Consider the following 22,353-nt stretch of genomic DNA (forward strand, 5'->3'; position numbering starts at 1 on the left):
ACCATGAATTTCTGTTTCGTAGAACGCACTCGGCCGCTGACGGATCCACAATCGCACCCTTTCTTCTACTTCCTAATCCTACTGTAACCGACGTCCGCGCTTGTCTTTCTTCAGGTCACTAAAGATGTGAAAATCTCACTTTGGAATATCTACATCTACAACCATTCTCCGCAAGCAACCTGACGGTGTGTGGCGGAGGGTACCTTAAGTAGCTCTATCGGTTCTCCCTTCGATTCTAGTCTCGTACTGTTCGTGGAAAGAAAGATTGTCCGTATGCCTCTGTGTGAGCTCTAATCTCTCTGGTTTTATCCTCATGGTCTCTTCGCGAGATATACGTAGGAGGGAACAATATACTGCTTGACTCCTCGGTGAAGTTATGTTCTCGAAACTTCAACAAAAGCCCATACCGAGCTACTGAGCGTCTCTCTTGTAGAGTCTTTCACTGGAGTTTATCTACCGTCTCCGTAACGCTTTCGTGATTACTAAAAGATCCTGTAACGAAACGCGCTGCTGACCGCTGGATCTTCTTTATCCCTTCTATCAACCCTATCTGTTACGGATCCCACACCGGTGAGCAGTATTCAAGCAGTGGGCGAACAAGCGTACTGTAACCTACTTCCTTTGTTTTCGGACTGCATTTCCTTAGGATTCTTCCAATGAATCTCATTCTGGCATCTGCTTTACCGACGATTAATTTTATATGGTCATTCCATTTTAAATCACTCCCAATGCCTATTCCCAGATAATTTATGGAATTAACTGCTTACAGTTGATGACCTGCTATATTGTAGCTAATTGATGAAGGCTCTTTCTTTCTATGTATTCGCAGCACATTACACTTGTCTACATTGAGATTCAGTTGCTATTCCCTGCACCATGCGTCAATTCTTTGCAGATCTTCCTGCATTTCAGTAAAATTTTCCATCGTTAGAACCTCTCGATATACTACAGCATCATCTGCAAAAAGCCTCAGTGAACTTCCAATGTTATCCACAAGGTTATTTATATATATTGTGAATAGCAACGGTCCTACGACACTCCCTTGCGGCACACCTGAAATCACTCTTACTTCGGAAGACTTCTCTGCATTGAGAATGACATGCAGCGTTCTGTCATCTAGGAAGTCTTCAATCCAATCACACAATTCGTCTGATAGTCCATATGCTCTTACTTTGTTCATTAAACGACTGTGTTGAACTGTATCAAACGCCTTGCGGAAGTCAAGAAACACGGCATCCACCTGGGAACCCGTGTCTATGGCCCTCTGAGTCTCGTGGACGAATAGCGCGAGCTGGGTTTCTCACGATCGTCCCTTTCGAAAGCCATGCCGATTCGTACAGAGTAGATTTCTGGTCTCCAAAAAAGTCATTATACTCGAACATAATACATGTTCCAAAATTCTACAACTGATCGACGTTAGAGATATAGGTCTATAGTTCTGTACATCTGTCTGACGTTCCTTCTTGAAAACGGGGATGACCTGTGCCCTTTTCCAATCTTTTGGAAAGCTATGATCTTCTAGAGACCTACGGTACACCACTGCAAGAAGGCGGGCAAGTTCCTTTGCGTACTCTGTGTAAAATCTAACTGGTATCCCATCTTGTCCAGCTGCCTTTCCCATTTTGAGCGCTTTTAATTGTTTTTCTATCCCTCTGTCATTTATTTCGATAGCTACCATTTTGTCATGTGTGCCACAATTTAGAGTAGGAACTACAGTGCAGTCTTCCTCAGTGAAAAAGCTTTGGAAAAAGACATTTAGTATTTCGGCCTTTAGTCTATCATCTGGACTGTACAGAACATATCGCAGTGTTCCCCAAACAAATCGTTGAGGCGCAGCCTTCGTCCGAATAGTAGTGTAGGGGCGGGCGTTATCGTGCAATAGGATAGTTCCGTCCGACAGCATTCCTGGGCGTTTTGACTTTATGGCACTTTAAAGCTTCTATAAACTGTCTTCATAGCCCTGTGCACTGATTGTGGTCGCACACTCTAGGAAATCGATGAGCAGAGGACCATTGCAATCGAAGAAGAAGGTCATCACCACCATACTGGAACGTGTGTGAAAATTTGGTTTCCTTTGGCGGGGGAGACGTGGAATTTTTGCACTGTTGTTGGCATTGCCGTTTTACTGTCGGTCTGTGGGTCTGTGGGAATGCTGTCTGATGCAATCGTCCCGTTGCACGATAACGCCCCCCCCCCCCCCCCCCCCCCCCCACACACACACGCACACTGCCAATCGGACGAAGGCAACACTTCATTTGATTGACCCTTTTGCATACAGACTGAATGTCAACGGTGACAATAAGCAACCCCGATTTACACCTCTCCTGATTCTAATCTCTTGTATTCTCGGTGTTGATTGCTTCTGTCTGTTTCGCATGCCATGTCTACAATTTCTAAAAATGAAATGCTTATTATTTTTCAAAATTGAACTTTTCATACGGACAGACTTCGTGTCAATGAATATAACACGCAACCAGAAGTACGATCAAATTTTCGAGACACATTCTTCATGTCATGTCAAAGTAGTCCCATTGACGTCGGGGAGCCGATGCCACAATCCTAAGTCTCCGTTGTCGTCAAGTTCCAAGTGGAAGTGGTTTGACATTGCCTTCCTCAAACGTTCAAACGTTGAAACGAGTGTGAAATCTTATGGGACTTTACTGCTAAGGTCATCAGTCCCTAAGCTTACACACTACTTAAGCTAAATTATACGAAGGACAAACACACACACCCATGCCCGAAGGAGGACTCGAACCTCCACCGGGACCAGCCTCACAGTCCATGACTGCAGCAGCACCTTAGACCGCTCGGCTAATCCCGCGCGACTGCCTTCCTCCGACTTGTTCTGAAGTGGTAAATGTGTACCAGTGTCACATGCGGTCCATTCATTAGAGACTGCGGAGATGTTTGGAATTTAATCTAGGACATTGGCCCAAGGACTGGTGATCACGCTTCCTCTCCTTGACGGCCAGATACTGGCAGTCAAAATTTTCCACCAATAAGATTCAAAGCGGCTAATATCCGAGTCAAGCGTCACAGCACGGAAGTGCGTTACCGACCTCGGCTACAAAGCCCGATATTCTTCTCATAAGAGAATAAAACATGATATACGGACATGGCTCGCATACTCTTTGTTTTCATTGCAAAACTGATTTTCTACAACGGTTTGTACTAGTTTGCCGTGAACACACACACACACACACACACACACACACACACACACACACACACACACACACATACAGCTCCCCTAACCGTAGCTCGCTCACACCGACTAGTCGTAGACTAACGAAAAAGTCGAAAATAATAGTCGTAAACCAAAAAAGGCCTGTTATCATCAAACACTTGATTAGTTTAGTCGGGGTAGTTTGCGCTCCGCAATGAGCAGAATTAGTTTATAAAGCATCTCAATATTTGCGACGTCATATCTTCAGTATTATACATCATACAATGACATGATTCTACGGGTGTATTCACTGGCATGTCTTAATATTGACTGCAAAATGTGTTGCGAATACATGTAGTAGTAAAGAAGTAATAAGTTATGAAGCCATGCGTCATGCTAGAGTTTTACTGCGTGAAAAACGAAAACGTAGTATGCGCTGAAGGTTTTTCTTTTCATCAATTTCTGGAGGGATGTGAGGGTGGACGAGAAAAAATTTCGAAAAGGATATGAAATTTTGTATAAATTCTGCTGGACTCGTTGTTGTTGTTGTGGTCTTCAGTCCTGAGACTGGTTTGATGCACCTCTCCATGCTACTCTATCCTGTGCAAGCCTCTTCATCTCCCACCTACTGTAACCTGGATCTTTCTGAATCTGCTTAGCGTATTCATCTATTGGTCTCCCTCTACGACTTTTACCCTCCACGCTGCCCTCCAATACTAAATTGGTGATCCCTTGATGCCTCAGAATATGTCCTACCAACCGATCCCTTCTTCTAGTCAAGTTGTGCCACAAACTTCTATTCTCCCCAATTCTATTCAATACCTCCTCATTAGTTATGTGATCTACCAATCTAATCTTCAGCATTCTTCTGTAGCACCACATTTCGAAAGCTTCTATTCTCTTCTTGTCCAAACTATTTATCGTCCATGTTTCACTTCCATACATGGCTACATCTAATCTTCAGCATTCTTCTGTAGCACCACATTTCGAAAGCTTTTATTCTCTTCTTGTCCAAACTATTTATCGTCCATGTTTCACTTCCATACATGGCTACACTCCATAGAAATACTTTCAGAAACGTCTTCCTGACACTTAAATCTATACTCGTTGTTAACAAATTTTTCTTCTTCAGAAACGCTTTCCTTGCCGTTGACTGTCTACATTTTATATCCTCTCTACTTCGACCACCATCAGTTATTTTGCTCCCCAAACAGCAAAACTCCTTTACTACTTGAAGTGTCTCATTTCCTACTCTAATTTCTTCAGCATCACCTGATTTAATTAGACTACATTCCATTATCCTAGTTTTGCTTTTGTTGATGTTCATCTTATATCCTCCTTCCAAGACACTGTCCATTCCGTTCAACTGCTCTTCCAAGTCCTTTGCTGTCTCTGACATAATTACAATGTCATCGGCGAACCTCAAAGATTTTATTTCTTCTCCATGGATTTTAATACCTACTCCGAATTTTTCTTTTGGTTCCCTTACCGCTTGCTCAATATAAAGATTGAATAACATCGGGGATAGGTTACAACCCTGTCTCACGCCCTTCCCAACCACTGCTACTCTTTCATGCCCCTCGACTCTTATAACTGCCATCTGGTTTCAGTATGAATTGTAAATAGCCTTTCGCTCCCGGTATTTTACCCTTGCCACCTTCAGAATTTGAAAGAGAGTATTCCAATCAACACTGTCAAAAGCTTTCTCCAAGTCTACAAATTCTAGAAACGTAGGTTTGCCTTTCCTTAATGTATCTTCTAAAATAAGTCGTAGGGTCAATATTGCCCACGTGTTCCAATATTTCTTCTTAAACTGATAGTTCACAGCTGCCAACAACTGCTTTCTTTGGGATTGGAATTATTATATTTTTCTTGGAGGGTATTTCGCCTGTCTCTTACATCTTGCTCACCATATGGTAGAGTTTTGGCAGGCCTGCCTCTCCCAAGGCTGTCAGTAGTTCTAATGGAATGTTGTCTACTCATGGGGCCTTGTTTCGACTTAGGTCTTTCACTCGGTCAGACTCTTCACGCAGTATCATATCTCCCATTTCATCGTCATCCACATCCTCTTCCATTTCCACAATATTGTCCTCAAGTACATCGCCCTTGTATAGACCCTCTATATACTCCTTCCACCTTTCTGCTTTCCCTTCTTTGCTTAGAACTGGGTTTCCATCTGAGTTCTTGATGTTCATATACGTGGTTCTCTTTTCTCCAAAGGTCTCTTTAATTTTCCTGTACGCAGTATCTATCTTACCCCTAGTGAGATAAACCTCTACATCATTACATTTGTCCTCTAGCCATCCCTGCTTAGCCATTTTGCACTTCCTGTCGATCTCATTTTTGAGACGTTTGTATTCCTTTTTGCCTGCTTTGTTTACTGCATTTTTATGTTTTCTCCTTTCATCAGTTAAATTCAATATTTCTTCTGTTACCCAAGGATTTCTACTAGCCCTCGTCTTTTTACCTACTTGACCCACTGCTGCCTTCGCTACTTCATCTCTCAAAGCTACCCATTCTTCTTCTACTGTATTTCTTTCCCCCATTCCTGTCAATTGTTCCCTTATGCCCTCCCTGAAACTCTGTACAAACTCTGGTTTAGTCAGTTCATCCAGGTCCCATCTCCTTAAATTCCCAACTTTTCGCAGTTTCTTCAGTTTTAGTCTACAGTTCATAACCAATAGATTATGGTCAGAGTCCACATCTGCCCCTGGAAATGTCTTACAATTTAAAACCTGGTTCCTAAATCTCTGTCTTACCATTATATAATCTATCTGAAACTTGTCAGTATCTCCAGGCTTCTTCCATGTATACAACCTTCTTTTATGATTCTTGAACCAAGTGTTAGCTATGATTAAGTTATGCTCTGTGCAAAATTCTACCAAGCGGCTTCTCCTTTCATTTCTTACACCCAATCCATATTCACCTACTATGTTTTCTTCTCTCCCTTTTCCTACTACCAAATTCCAGTCACCCATGACTATTAAATTTTCGTCTCCCTTCACTATCTAAATAACTTCTTTTATTTCATCATACATTTCTTCAATTTCTTCGTCATCTACAGAGCTAGTTGTCATATAAATTTGTACTACTGTAGTAGGCGTGGGCTTCGTGTATATCTTTGCCACAATAATGCGATCACTATGGTGTTTGTAGTAGCTTACCCGCACTCCTATTTTTTTATTCATTATTAAACCTACTCCTGCATTACCCCTATTTGATTTTGTATTTATAACCCTGTATTCACCTGACCAAAAGTCTTGTTCCTCTTTCCACCGTATTTCACTAATTCCCACTATATCTAACTGTAACCTATCCATTTCCCTTTTTAAATTTTCTAGCCTACCTGCCCGATTAAGGGATCTGACATTCCACGTTCCGATCTGTAGAACGCCAGTTTTCTTTCTCCTGATAACAACGTCCTCTTGAGTAGTCCCCGCTCGGAGATCCGAATGGGGGACTATTTTACCTCCGGAATATTTTACCCAAGAGGACGCCATCATCATTTAACCATACAGTAAAGCTTCATGCCTTCGGGAAAAATTACGGCTGTAGTTTCCCCTTGCTTTCAGCCGTTCGCAGTACCAGTTTTGGTTCGTGTTACAAGGCCAGATCAGTCAATCATCCAGACTGTTGCCCCTGCAACTACTGAAAAGTCTGCTGCCCCTCTTCAGGAACCACACGTTTGTGTGGCTTCTCAACAGATACCCTTCCGTTGTGGTTGCACCTACGGTCCGGCTATCTGTATCGCTGAGGCACGCAAGCCTCCCCACCAACGGCAAGATCAATGGTTCATCGGAGGGGGCGGGGGGGGGGGGGGGGTGGAATCGTTAACTGCTCTCATTACCAAATATTGGAGGAATATAGCCTAGGCGAATTACACTGCCGCAAGACGTATACTCTTTTTAGATTTAGTAATTTCGTTATTGTATTAAATCTTTAACGTAATACCATATCTTTTCAAGAGTTGATTGCGACAGGACTTTAAATTTTGTAAGCTGTTCAATAATTGAACGAAATACTGAAATTCTTATTTTTGGTGCCCCTAGAAGCCGTTCCATAGGCAACCTGTTACTAACTCTGAGTGACCATTTTAGCCATTAGCAAGGCAGCGGGAAAACGCTCCTTTGCGAGCACAAAAAGGCGAATATGTTCCTCTTTAAAAGACTGACGGAAAAGAGGGAAACAAGCTGGATCATTCCTCATTCTGCCTCCCTCACGAAAAGTTTTGGCATGGCAACGTACTCCCGCTGTTTCAACACAGAACATTCTAAATCCGTTTACACAGACTCTCATTGTGTTTAAACTTTCGCCCTCAGCATCTCCCTCTTACAGCAGCTGTCTATATCTATATACTCGTACGTCTCTCTCCCACTGTCTCCTTTCTCTCCTAATGATTTTCGGTCTATCCCACTGCTACTGTCTCCTCTCTTATTTACACTGTCTCAGTTTGTCTTTTTTCTCTCTGTAACTGTCTCCGCCATACCTTGGCACCTCAAAATTCCGAGGGTTTAAAATTTCAGTCGAAAATGTGTACTCCCCTATACCTACGCCCTAAAGTTCACCGGTCTGGGACGATCCAACCCCGAGCCTATGTATGGCCTCTATTCAGCACTATTTTTCATTTCCACCACCTCTCTTTTACTCCTGCTGCTTCTATCTCCATCCATCTCTCTCTCTCTCTCTCTCTCTCTCTCTCTCTCTCTCTCTCTCTCTCTCTCTCTCTCTCTCTCTCTCTTACTGACCATCAAATTAAACCATCAATATAGTCTCTCTCTTTGGTTACCAACTGCTGTTCCCTTCACCCATCTCTGTTGCTCTCTCCCACAGTCATTGTCTCCTGTCTCTTCGAATTGCACTTTCTTCTGTCTCTTCCATCGTCGCTGTCTCTCCGCTACACTCTTTCAGAACAAAACAACAAAAAAATAAATAAACAAGAATAAGTTCGCATGCCATCATTTTTGGTGAGGAAGGCAGATTGAGGCAGTTGAGTCCCCACTTCTCTGTCAGAGTGTGTTAAAGCATTTTTTTTTGTTTTGCTCCCGACAGGAGCATTTTTCCGCTGGTTCTCTTCTTTTCGCTACAACAGCAGTGTGTTCCGTTTATATAGAACGAATTCTACATGTTAATAAAGTTTTCACACTTTTATTTATATATTTCAACCGATTTACATACTTTGACACATGTAAGCAACAAATAAGTAAGCATAACGTATCGGTAACACAAAATAGTTTGCTTTACCTTTATCTGGAGACTTTGTTTATCGATCGCAATTCATCGAAAACTCCCAGCTGACGATTTATATCTTAAAAGAGTAAAAATGATATTATAACCATTTTACTGCATGTGGTGTCTTACCTGTTTTACATAATTTATATGTCACTTTATGTGCGTTTCAGGCATTTGAATACCATTTTCGGCCATTTCTTGTCTCCATGACACCACTTGAGGCATATCTGTATAGTCGTGAAGTGGCTATTATATAGAGACAACGGATCTTAAAGGTTCGCCGGCCGGTGTGGCCGTGCGGTTCTAAGCGCGTCAGTTTGGAACCGCGTGACCGCTACGGTCGCAGGTTCGAATCCTGCCTCGGGCATGGCTGTGTGTGATGTCCTTTGGATAGTTAGGTTTAAGTAGTTCTAAGTTCTAGGGGACTGATGACCTCAGTAGTTAAGTCCCATAGTGCTCAGAGCCATTTGAACCATTTTTTCTTAAAGCTTCAGTGGTGACCGACTCAAAACATACTTTGGTGACCTCAGAACCCTTGGGATGGCCCTAGAACCATTGCCTTCAGTTAAATCAGTCCGGATATTACGTGCATATTTTACGTGGGTAAGAACGGCAACTTTTAACCTTTGGATCTCGTTACCGGATAAAGATATGGAACATCACGTTAAAAACATTTGGTAAGAATTTCGACGACTTGCCATGAACAAAAATTATACTACTGACCATACCCACAATTGGTACCTCTGGTACCCAAAAATCTTTATGTTTTCGGGTATACGTTGACAACGAATAAATATTTTCGAAAAAGAGAAAATGGCGTTACTAGATTAATGTCTACAGATTGTACAGCTAAAATTTGAGTAATTTGTCGTCTTACTTATTTCGATAATTGCGGCCCACTGCAGCAAAAAAGTCTGAAAACCGGTTGTGCGCTTTTCTGCATAAGTATTGTAACGTTTAACCTCTGTATCTGGATAACGAACCATATTATCTTATGATCATATAGTAAAAATTTCGACGGACTGCCATCAACAGAAGTTGTAGAAACGGTATCCCCACAAATGGTATTTTTCGTACCCACAAATCAGGGTTTGTCAAGGTTTTCTCACGAACCGCTGCTCTTGAACAAATTTTGCATTTATAAGATTCCTACGGTCCACCATACAGCACACCTCCAGTTTGTCTTGTCTGGAGGAGTTGGGTAGTGTTTAAACTTTGACACTGTACTGAAAGACAGTTACACCATGCCCTTTTTTCCGAGGGATGTAAAAATGGTCGCTAGGCCAAGGGGTATCCAATCCGCTTGACTCCTTATCTCTTAGATCTGCAGAACCCGAGATACGAGCCCTTGAAAAACCGCATTTTTGTGCACAGCTTTTTGGAGCATATTTGTACCTTACACTGTCGTACACGCACCATTCCAGAAGTTTGAGTACTGACTCACAAATGCTATTATATTCATAAAATTGAAGAGGCCGAGTCTGTAAGGTGCACTTGTTACTGGTTTATCGGTGCCATCCCTGAATGATGATAGACTGTAGAGAAATTCAACGAGGTGTTTACCTTCCAACGGGCGCCAGTAACATCACAGATATAGACACAAAGTCCAAAAGTCGGTTGTTCTTCACGTAACGATGAAAGTTGTCGTCGACAGTTCGCGTTTCCGTCTGACTTGACACGGAAAGTATACCAAGAATATTGTCTACAAGTGTTCTCAACCAGAGTGAGCTCTAGCCTCTCGCTAACTCGTGGGATCAACATATGTTCATTTGACACAAACACAAAACGCCACATCAAGGAGATCTTTCTGCGGACTAGCCCTTTTCTATATACTTCAAAATTATGGGACTTGAAAGTCAGTGCCTGGAACTCAAATTTGTAAAACTTTGAAATAATGGCCTTTGAACATTTGCATGTTATTTACGCAGTGGTCGGTAGTTGTGGACCGTAAAAGTCTTGTAAATGTAAAATCACTGGTGCGAATCTCGTTAGTTGTAGCTTTCGGTTGCTTGTATTTAATTTATATTTTTCTCAACACCGAGCGAGGTGGCGCAGTGGTTAGCACACTGGACTCGCATTCGGGAGGACGACGGTTCAATCCCGTCTCCGGCCATCCTGATTTAGGTTTTCCGTGATTTCCCTAAATCGCTTCAGGCAAATGCCGGGATGGTTCCTTTGAAAGGGCACGGCCGATTTGCTTCCCCATCCTTCCCTCACCCGAGCTTGCGCTCCGTCTCTAATGACCTCGTTGTCGACGGGACGTTAAACACTAATCTCCTCCTCCACCTCTTAACAGATCGATACGTTAACTAACAAACACTAGATCATGATTTTAATGCAAATAATGTATTTTTAATTACTCCTTGTATGAAAATAAATTAATATTTTCCAACGACATTCTCATTGCATTGTACTCCAATAATACTGTTCACTCTGCACAAATATAGAAAAACATTTTATTTTCTATTTGGTCTTTCTTATTTTTCAACCAAATTGTGTAATTTACTGTGTATTTTCACATTTTCATGAGATTAATATCTAGAGATGTTACTTTTATTAAATTTTTAACTATGACCGTGCGTGTCTTTGTGATGGCTATTTGCAGATTTTACTTTACGCTTATAATAATGGCCAGTTCAAAGCCATACCAAACAACGTTCTGAAGCTGTTTCTCATTGTGTTAAATAAAAACAAATTATTAAAAGTTAAATCATACTTGGATGCCCAAAACGATGCTTTCCTGGCGATTTGGAGGAGTTCCTGTTGGCGACAAAGACATCAGTTGAGCAATTGGATGTACCTCCATGTCTGTGACCCTCTGTGTTTTGTGAATACTGTAAACTGAATAAAACCTGTTAATATAATTATGTTTATTTTCTGTTTGATGAATACGTATATATGTGTTATTACAGAAATATGCTGATTAAATAAATAAATAAATAGCGACAGTTTACGAAGATAATTTGGTAATACCCCCTCAACACACTACATAACGCTACTGGCCTTCCTTCAACACAAATATTCACTGCCACTTGTTGTAAGAGAAAATATGTTGATGTGCTGCTTCATATCGGCTGTTTGTTTCTCATTCGACAAGAATTCCATTGAGTCATCGTATAGTGAGTCATTGTCATTCAGGCGGCACATACAATGGTTCCGGATTCGAGAACACGAACTTGTTCATTCCACTTTTTTCTATTATTAATTAAAGGTCTAACAGCTTACAGCGCAACTTACCAGATATTAATCCGTAAGCTGCTACTCTTATTTTTGCTATAAGTACTCATTCTATAATCTATTTACAAATCATTCTAAATTTTCTCTATCATGTATTGGTCGTTACATATTAGTAAACAGTCTATATACAGTATCGTCGCAGTTTGTTTGATGTAACAGATTGTAACCAGTTTCTGCCCTTACCATCTTTCATATGCACTTCTCCTGAGCGCCCCAGGTTTCATTCTTAGAGCACCTCTATAGATTCCCCATTAACCTGTCTTTCCTCTTGGTAAACCATTTCCACCAAGTTAATTCGTGAAATACTCTTTGTCGCGTTTGTTCGTTCCGTATTAATACGGCTTAGTCGCTAGTTTAACGCTACCTCACCGATATCTGCGAGTGATCGAGTACGGAATGGCGCGTTTTATTGACATATCAGCTAACACATTTACGTGCGTATGAAAGTGTTATTTGGACTTTCTGTCCATTTCTTTAAAGTTATCTGTATCTATAGATCAACTCAGAGTTACCATAGAGACCTAAAACATCTGGTCATGTGTGGCTTAGGCAAATAACTGCAGCATAACATAGGAAAAAGTATACTTGAAACTCTAACAACGTCTCACTTCAAAAGATTTCAGCATTTTCTCGCGTTTTGCAATGAATTACACTCATATTTCAGTTCTGTAGACACACAGTTTAAGAATCCAGTATTCGACATAACAATTCTTCTAAGTATTCAGTTCTAAGGCACAGGAGGAATTTTCCCTCTGTGAAATCTATAATTTTGTTCTGAATTTTCTTTGATGTCTCTAATTCTACTGCTTTTTTTTTTTTTTTTTTTTTTTTTTTTTCGTAACAAGTCGAAAAACAGTGGCGCTAATCTGTTCACCAACTTTATATACTTTAATATCCTATCTTATATTTCATGGTGTTCTTGACTCACAATCAGTTTTATAGCTGTTGTCTGTCCCTAGCCTTAACACAGAAATATTTTTTGAGTGAGCGTAGATTACTGCAAATATGATCAACGTAAAACTGGATTTGTTACGTGACTTCGGTATAGTACGTTTACGCAAAGTCCGGAACATAGGTATTACATGTATTTGCTACGTTTTTACGTATTTTTTTCATTTGTAATCGCAATGGTGAATGACGTTGGCAAGAATAAAAAGAGGAATCATTAAAATTTCAAAGGCTAATTCCTCAAAGGCCTGAATCTTCATGGCAGATTAAAACTGTATGCTCCACCAAGACTCGAAAGCGGGACCTTTGACTTTCGCGAGCAAGTTCTCTAACGACTTTGCTACCACCCAAACACGATTCGCGACCTGACTTCACAGTTTTACTTCCGCCAGTACCTCCTCTCCTATCTTTCAAACTGTGCAGAAGCTTACCTATTGTGAAGCCTGGGAAGCAGGAGACGAAGTACTGGTGGAAGTGAAGCTGAGAGGGCGGGTCGTGAGTCGTGTTTGGTTATCTCAGTCGGTACAGCACTTGCCCGCACATGGCAAAGGTCCTCAGTTCGAGTGCTGCTCCGGTACGAAGCTTTAATCTGACAGGAAGTTTCGTATCAAAGCCCCCTCTGCTGCAGAGTGAAAATTTAACTCCCCTCAAAGGTCATATTACTGCTATCATAGTAGTAAGAGGCTCCTTATAAACCTAAAAACATCGATGTACAGTGTATTGAGGAAGTAATATTTTTTACGGAAAGAGATACACAGAAAAAGAAAGGCACAGAGAGACCAGCTGCCCGCATCTCGTGGTCGTGCGGTAGCGTTCTCGCTTCCCACGCCCGGGTTCCCGGGTTCGACTCCCGGCGGGGTCAGGGATTTTCTCTGCCTCGTGATGGCTGGGTGTTGTGTGCTGTCCTTAGGTTAGTTAGGTTTAAGTAGTTCTAAGTTCTAGGGGACTGATGACCATAGATGTTAAGTCCCATAGTGCTCAGAGCCATTCGAACCATTCGAGAGACCAGCTGTGAGTCCTTATGATGACATAATGATTAAAAACGAAACGACAAGGTATGTAATAAGGTACATCTCTGTTTCAGGAACTCGGATCGGACAAGCGTCAGAATGCTTCGTATATTGGAAGGATCCAATGACCAACGATACCTGGGGTCTCAACTTCACATCTCCTATCGACGCTAAACAATTCAGAGAATGCTGCGTGAGTAGAACAGATCTCTTGCATTTTCTTTTGCTTTCTTGTAAAATAAATAATAGTAGTTCGCAAAAGCGGAACCTTTGCCGCAATAGTTTATAAGTGTTGACTTACAAGGTTACTCACTCCCTAGATGTAACTATATTACTCGAGGCAGCGATAGAAATACATGATACGAATCTTCACACCTTGTGTTTGTTAAACTGGTTATGTATCATACGAAAGACAGAAAACATAGCCTGCTAGTGTTCTTCAAAGAACAACAATAGATGAATTAATAAATTTTTTCAGTTCATAATACTTTGTGTCAGAGGACGAAAAAATACTGCCAGCCCGTAGGAAACTTGAATAACACTTATGTATTCTGTGTATACAAGTGAAGGAGGAAATTTCCAGAAACCATCGAACTTGGATAATTTTTCTCCTCGGCTATATCTATCTGTCAGTGGAGCAAATCGACCGAGGTAGCTCAGTGGTTCAGCCACTGGACTCATATTAAAGTGGAACTAGTATCCACTTTGCACATCAAGATTTAGTTTTTCCATAACTTCCCTTAATTACTAGAAGTGAATGACGGGTTGGTTCCTTCAAGTGACGACTACTTCTTTAATACATCGTTGAACAGTGCGTGCTCGTGTTTTGCATCTGATGACCCAGCTGTCGATGGAATTTTATGATACAGCTGTTCTTCCTTCGTTCATTAATGTTTCTGCATATGCAAACCCACATAACATGCATTTGTTACCTGCTACGATAAGGCTAGTACTAATGTTGATGAGCATAACGCGAATGAATTACAGGTTCGTCTTCTACATTCACGCTGATAAACGTATCTCGATTGCTGCGAAGCAAGGGTAAGATGCTTTCGTGACAGAAAGTGTCGTTATAAATGGTGGATAGTAACTGCGTCGCCAGACCTTCAGAGGCTAAGTGTGGTTTCAGCAAACCATGAGCTCGTGTGGCCCGTCACCGAGCGATCTCTTGTTTATGTTTTAGAAATGCAATATCACTTGGGTTGTGACAAACAGGCTTTGCTATTAATGCTAACGGTCACCATTGTAATGGCTTATCGTGGAGTGCAGCGTCAGATGTAGAGTTATGTGAAGTGACTTACGACGAAGATAGAAGGAATGACTGCCAAAGAGGGTCATTCTACGTTTAGCAACGTGTCCTTTACAAGGCATAATTTACGAGTTGTGTGAAAGAGACGTCTATAGGGACGTTGCGGTACTAGATTTGATACAAAATTTCGTATCGACACTAATAACTACAATTGTGTTGATATCTCAATAATATAGGAGGAAGGTTCCATTATCAACAATATCACGAGGTAGTCGTTTTTGAAACTTCATCATGTCCTTCCATTCGAAAGTTCAAAATTTAGATCGAAGGTGCCTACTGTCTTCCTCTGTAATGGTGCAAGAGCGTGGTGCCATGCAACGCCATCCTCGGGTTCGGCGATTTTTCAAACAGATTAGTGTCGACAAGTGCAAAGGAAAGGACATGGATCAGAATTTCGTGTAAGGTGGGTTAATAACGTCATATTGGCACCAAATTTCACCACAATTCGGCCCAGCGCCACGGTGGATGTGTCCCGCGATGAGATAAGTCATCACACATCCTCTTACGCTGGTCACACGCCTTCTCTTGACGCATCTGCGACTGCGACGGTGGTCAGAACTGCGTCGCTCAGCTTTGAAATCACGCAGTTCTCTCGTGGGTGACCGAGGAAAACATTTCGAACACACCTCTGTTCAGAATCGACACGAGAAGGCTTCAGGATCTTTATTTACATCTACATCCGTACACCGCAGGCCCCCATACTGTGTGTAGCGGAGGGTACGCTGTACTATTACTCGTCATTTCTTTCCCTGTACCATTCGCAAATAGAGCGAGGGAGATGCGACTGTCCGTTCGCCTTTGAATGACTCCTAACTCCTCGTATCTTATCTCCGTGGTCGTAAAGCGAAATGTATGTCGGCGACAGTAGGATCGTTCAAGAGTCTGCTTCAAACGGCGGTTGTCTGAAAAATCACAATAGCGGTCGGTGAAAATAATGTCACCTTCGCGCCAGGAAGTCCCATTTGAGATCCCGAAGCATCTCCGTAATACGTGTGTGTTGCTCGAATCTACCGGTAACCATCCTAGCAGACCGCCTCTGAATTGCTTCGATGTTTTCCTTTAACCCGACCTGATACGGATCCCAAGCACGCGAGCAATAGCGTCCTACACTGAAGCGCTGAGGAAACTGGTATAGGCATGGGTATTCAAATACAGACATATGTAAACAGTCAGAATACGGAGCTGGCCTCGGCAATGCCTATATGAAACGACAAGTGTCTGGCGCAGTTGTTAGACTAATTACTCCTGCTACATTTTGTCCGAGTCTTCTCGGAAAGTACTCCCTTGGAATTCAACAGCAAAGTACTCCATGATGTAGAACGTCTCTCTTGTAGCATCTGCCACAGCAGTTCGTTGACCATCCCTGAAACACCCTCGCGCCGACTAAACGATCCCACGACGAAACGCGCCACTCCTTGTTGGGTCTGCTCTGTCTCTTCCACTAGTCCTTCCTGGTAAGCACGCCAGAGTGACGAGCAACACTCAAGAATCGGTGGGACAAGTGTTTTGTCAGCCACCTCTTTCTTGGATGAGCAAAATTTCCTTAGGATTCTTCCAATGAACCTCAGTCCGTCATCTCCGTTCCTGCTATTTGTTTTATACGGTCATTCCATTTAATGTTGTTACGGATGACTACTCCGAGATATTTTACGGTAGAAACTGTTTCCAGCAATATGTCATCAGTGGTGTAGTTTTACAGTAGTTTATTTCTTCTCCTATGTATGCACAATATGTTACATTTATTTACGTTCAGGGTCAACTGCCCGAACTGCACCATTGTTCAATCCTTTTCAGGCCATTCTGCAAATCGATACTGCCTTCTAGCGCTGCTACTTCATTATAGAAAACCGCATCATCAGATAACGGCCTTGTGGAGCTTCCTAATTTTCTGCTAGATCATTTACACACATCAAAAGTAGTTTTGCATCACCTCGATTCCGAGAGTTCCGGAAACTGTACAGAAAATTGGAATAGAGATCAACATAAACATCATTTCCACCCTTTTTATTGCTCATGAAAACCACACATTGCATGTTGTGCCACCATACAGCGGGACCTTCAGAGGTGGTGGTCCAGATTCCTGTACACACCGGTACCTCTGATACCCAGTAGCACGTCCTCTTGCATTCAGGCATGCCTGTATTCGTCGTGGCACACTATCCATAAGTTCATCAAGACACTGTTGGTACAGATTGTCCCACTCCTCAATGGCGATTCGGCGTGGATCCCTCAGAGTGGTTGGTGGGTCACGTCGTCCATAAACAGCCCTTTTCAATCTATCGCAGCCATTTTCGATAGGGTTCATGTCTGGAGAACATGCTGGCCACTCTAATCGAGCGATGTCTTTATCCTGAAGGAAGTCATTCACCAGGTGTGCACGATGAAGACGAATGCCTTGCCAATATGCTGCCGATACGGTTGCACTATCGGTCGGAGGATGTCATTCACGTATCGTACAGCCGTTTCGGCGCCTTCCATGACCACCAGCGTCGTAGGTCGGCTCCACATAATAACACCCCAAAACAGCAGGGGACATCCACCTTGCTGAAATCGCTGGACAGTGTGTCTAAGGCGTTCAGCCTGGCCGAGTCGCCTAGAAACACGCCTCCGAAGATTGTCTAGTTGAAGCCATATGCGAGACTCATCGGTGAAGAGGACGTGATGCCAATCCTGAGCGGTCCATTCGCCACTTTGTTGGGCCCATCTGTACCGCGCTGCTTGGACCTCACCATGGACGTCGGGGGTGAAGTTGCGCATCATGCAGCCTATTGCGCACAGTTTGAGTCGTAACACGACGTTCTGTGGCTGCACGAAAAGCATTCTTCAACATGGTGGAGTTGCTGTCAGCGTTCCTCCGAGCTATAATCCGTAGATAGCGGTCATCCACTGCAGTAGTAGCCCTTGGACGGCCTGAGCGAGGCATACCATCAACAGTTCCTGTCTCTCTGTATCTCCTCCATGTCCGAATAAAATCGCTTTGGTTCACTCCGTGATGCCTGGACACTTCCCTTGTTGACAGCCCTTCCTCACACAAAGTAACAATGCGGACATGGTTGAATTACAGACAACACAGGCCTTGTACCTCCTTCCTGGTGGAATGACTGGAAATGATCGGCTGTCGGACCTCCTCCGTGTAATAGGCGCTGCTCATGCACGGTTGTTTAAATCTTTGGTCATGGTTCAAATGGCTCTGAGCACTATGGGACTCAACATCTTAGGTCATAAGTCCCCTAGAACTTAGAACTACTTAAACCGAACTAACCTAAGGACATCACACACACCCATGCCCGAGGCAGGATTCGAACCTGCGACCGTAGAAGTCCCGCGGTTCCTGACTGCAGCGCCAGAACCGCACGGCCACCGCGGCCGGCAATCTTTGGTCGTGTTTAGTGACATCTCTGGGACTATGTCTGTGATACAATATCCACAGTCAACGTCTATCTTCAGGAGTTCTAGAAACCGGGGTGATGCAAAACATTTTTTGATGTGTGTATATATACTGTAACAGTAAAACGAGCCCTTCACACGTCGTTGAGGTAGCCCCGAAATTACCTTTACATCCGTCTGTTTTGTTCGTTTAAAAGCGACTTGTTGAGTTTTATCTGCAAGGAAGTCTTGAATCCAGTCTGGCCCGATACTCGCGAATGCGGGGTGACGTCACATGCTTTCCTGAAGTGGAGGAAGACGGTGTGAATCTGAGCTGCGGTATGTACAGCGCAGTGGACCTCTTGGAGGAAAAGGGCAAGATGAGTTCCTCGCGATTTCCGCTTTCGGAGTCCATTTTGATTTTTATAGAGAAGATTTTCGTTCTCCACAAACTTCTAATACGTGAGAGTAAAACATGTTCCATAATTCTGCAACAGATGGCCAGTCAGCGATATAGGCCTACACTTATGTCCGTCTGTCCTACGACAGTCTGGGAAACGGGAATGACCCGCACTATTTCCAGTCACTAGGTACTCTTCGTTGCTCCAACGACCCCCTATAACCTGCTGCTGGAGGGGGAGCGAGCTCTTTCTCGTAATGCTGTCGAATCTTACTTCCCATATACGTCTCATGAAATGACCAAGACGAGAACATTCGAGATATTGGAGCTAATATAGAGAGTTGCCGACAGTCGTTCTTCCCACGCGCCATTCACGAATGGAACAGGGAAGGACAGATCAGTTAGTGATACCAGAAGAACCCACTTCCATACGCAGTTAGGTGGCTTGCGGAGTATTGATGTAGATACCCAAGATGCCTCAATCGCCGGACTGCGTCATCTGCGGATAACTGAAGAAAATTGTCATGGACGAGATTATGTATCATCTTGTTGTCTGTCGAACACCTAAAAGTGTAAAAACCAAAATCTACTGAAATATATACATAGTTTGTACCTTTGTGAAAACTGGATAAAAATTACGTGTAAATTAGTTTGCCTAACGCAGTTTTCGAATCCGAACACTCGTTTTTGAAACCATGTGCATAAAATGATCTGTACCACAGCATACTGTTTTGCATCCTGTTATTCTGAAGCCACATAAGTCAGAAGTGTTTCACAAAGCGTGGGAGGATATTTTGTAGTGGCATCTTGTAGACCTCCCCGCTGAGTTTCTTACAATATGTGAACATACTTGCGCACAAGACCAGTGGTTGTTTATACCAAGCCTGTCACCTCCAAATACCGAAGTTTGCTTGCCGAATATGAATGTAAATGTAGAACCTCGCAGTCTGTGTCTAATACATAACTGCAACTATCACTGAAATGTATGGCGGTCACAGTCAGGGCCTATTACGTTTACTATAAACGTTGCGGGGCCTAGAAAGTAGACATTTATTTATTAAAAGTTATACGCTTAGGATCATCGATGAAATGTAAAATTTTGTGACTATTTTCTCATTATAACACGATATGTGCCTGATATATTGGTTTTAATATCATGTAGGCTCAATGCAGCGCCGTCGTGATGTGTCGAAGTGCTTGTCCTCCGACACCGTTGTACTGTTTTGTGTCGTTCACGTAATGGATGCCCGCTAGGGATTCACACCGCGCTCCCTCGCGGGGAAAATCGGGATTACACGGCCCAGCCCGTGGCATCCTCAATTAGGAACACGGAAATCGTAATCGGAAAAAAAGACTACGCGCGCGGGCTTTTATTTCATTTCGCATTGCCGAAAACTGATTTCCGTGGGCGCGGCCGGCGAGCGGGATAAATGTAATGCGACCTTAATTTGGGTGATCGATCAAAATTAACAATCAATTTGCAGTATTGGTAATTAGTGTCCGAATTTCGGGGGAAAGCCAACACCAGTGCGCCGCGTAGAAGTAGGGTGTGCGAGGGAAGATGGACGGGGGCAGGAGAGTCGGGGGAAGGGGGCGAAGGTGGGAGGGAGAGTAAAGCAAAGAACTCCGAGAGACGACAGACAACATGGACCTCAGACGACGTGTCAAAATGTACTACGTCACTTCCATCTCTCATTTGTTCGCTATACAAACAAATGAGTTTGGCGGATGAATGCTACATTTTGTAGAAGTGTATGTATGAACCTGTCTGATAATTCAGTACCTTCGTTACACTCATTTAACTTATATTTAAGTTTTGGTATTACTGGACACTGTACCGCTGCTTGGGCCATGTAGTTAATAAATTAAAAGTTTTATGAAATTACTTCTTTACGTCTCTGGATGTTCTGGAAAACTACTACAGCGACATGTCTGGGACATGTTTCACTTGATTCACCAGATCAATAACAACAAAATAAATCTTGTACAGTTTTGCGATAGCTTCATATTAGCGAAGTTCCTAAATTTCGGGCAAAATCTTTTACTAGCCTTAATTCAGTAACTAAACATTTGCAGATCTATGTTTGTATGAACTTTTTTCTTTAGTTTTACTTGTAGAATAACATATTAAAATACTTGCATATCTTTGTGAATCATCCTGTATAGAGACTAAGAGTAATCCTAGCGTATTTCGCTGAGACACTGCTCACGATAACTTTGTGTCTGATGATCACTCGCCGTGCTAGGTTCTACTGGTTAAAAAGACTAGCCCCTGTGAGCCGACGTTGACAACACTGTGCTTTTCTGTGAAGTCACGAACAGCCACAGTGAAACACATGTAGTCATTGGTATACGTTACTACCACAGAATCTCCTTTATCGATTTTCTTATTGTGTTTGTCAATCACTATTTGACTTTTCTCGAAAAGTTAAACATGGAACAAAATCCTGTACTAGATAAAGCCACCACGTCAAACGTTCATTTCTATGACAGGGTGGTTAACATAACAGACATTACTTTTGAACCAGAGGAAATTTATATCTTCAGGGCTTAAACTTCTATGTAAAGAATGATGTAGATGGAAAAAAGCATCAAGCATTTGATGGCTCACTAAAATTACAATCGACCAAGTGACAGGCTCAGTACCACATAAGAATTCTATGATGGATTTAGTAGTAAAAGTTCTTGATGAATACACACAAGACAGTAAGAGAGGCAGAAAACGGTCTAATAATAAGGGTTTAAGGCAAATACAATAAATTAAACAGAAATTAAAGGAGAATAATGAAGTGATCCTTAAAGCCGATAAAGGAATTCTGTGGTAGTGATGTACAGCAATGACTATATCGATAAAGCCAATCAATTTTTTACTGATGAATAATGGGACAGATAAACAGCTGATGGTTAAAATGCATTTTATACAATATTTTAGGGCTGTTGAATATCCCCTTATAGAAACTATACAAGGGACCACCATATGTCCGCATCGTATAATACAAAGCTGTGTGGACAGATCTAAGAGAGGGGCAGAAGATCCTAATATGACAATGTTAAATAAACCAAAAAAGTAAAATAAAGAAATAGGTAAATTAAATAAATTTGCTTGCAGCAAATCACAGCTCGCAAGTAATAATCCACAGTTATTAATTTTACCAAAAATATTTGACAGTAATTAATCTTCAAAAAGCAGCAGTACAGTGTCCAGTAATACCAAAACTTAAATATAAGTTAAATGAGTGTAACGAAGGTACTGAATTATCAGACAGGTTCATACATACACTTCTACAAAATGTAGCGTTCATCCGCCAAACTCATTTGTTTGTATAGCGAACAAATGAGAGATGGAAGTGACGTAGTACATTTTGACACGTCGTCTGAGGTCCATGTTGTCTGTCGTCTCTCGGAGTTCTTTGCTTTACTCTCCCTCCCACCTTCGCCCCTCTCCCCCGACTCTCCTGCCCCCGTCCATCTTCCCTCGCACACCCTACTTCTGCGCGGTGCACTGGTGTCGGCTTTCCCCCGAAATTCGGACACTAATTACCAATACTGCAAATTGATTGTTAATTTTGATCGATCACACCATATAGTCATATTCCTCTGTCGTATATTTGAAAAGCTTCCCTATTTCATAAATAATCTAGAAACTACAACAGTTACTATGTGGTTTCACTTAATGTTCTTTCACTGA

At 42.3% G+C, this 22,353-nt stretch overlaps 1 protein-coding gene across 1 annotated transcript in view; it reads left to right on the plus strand.

Moving 5' to 3' along the window:
* LOC124712377 overlaps positions 1-22,353 on the plus strand; it is a 395,369-nt gene that overhangs the window by 190,920 nt on the left and 182,096 nt on the right. Inside the window, exon 4 of the mRNA XM_047242672.1 lies at positions 13,665-13,783. Within this exon, the coding sequence (XP_047098628.1) occupies positions 13,665-13,783 (119 nt within the window). The remainder of the gene's footprint in view (positions 1-13,664; positions 13,784-22,353) is intronic.

This window comes from Schistocerca piceifrons, chromosome 8 (assembly GCF_021461385.2).
Source record: "Schistocerca piceifrons isolate TAMUIC-IGC-003096 chromosome 8, iqSchPice1.1, whole genome shotgun sequence".
Lineage (NCBI taxonomy): Eukaryota > Metazoa > Arthropoda > Insecta > Orthoptera > Acrididae > Schistocerca > Schistocerca piceifrons.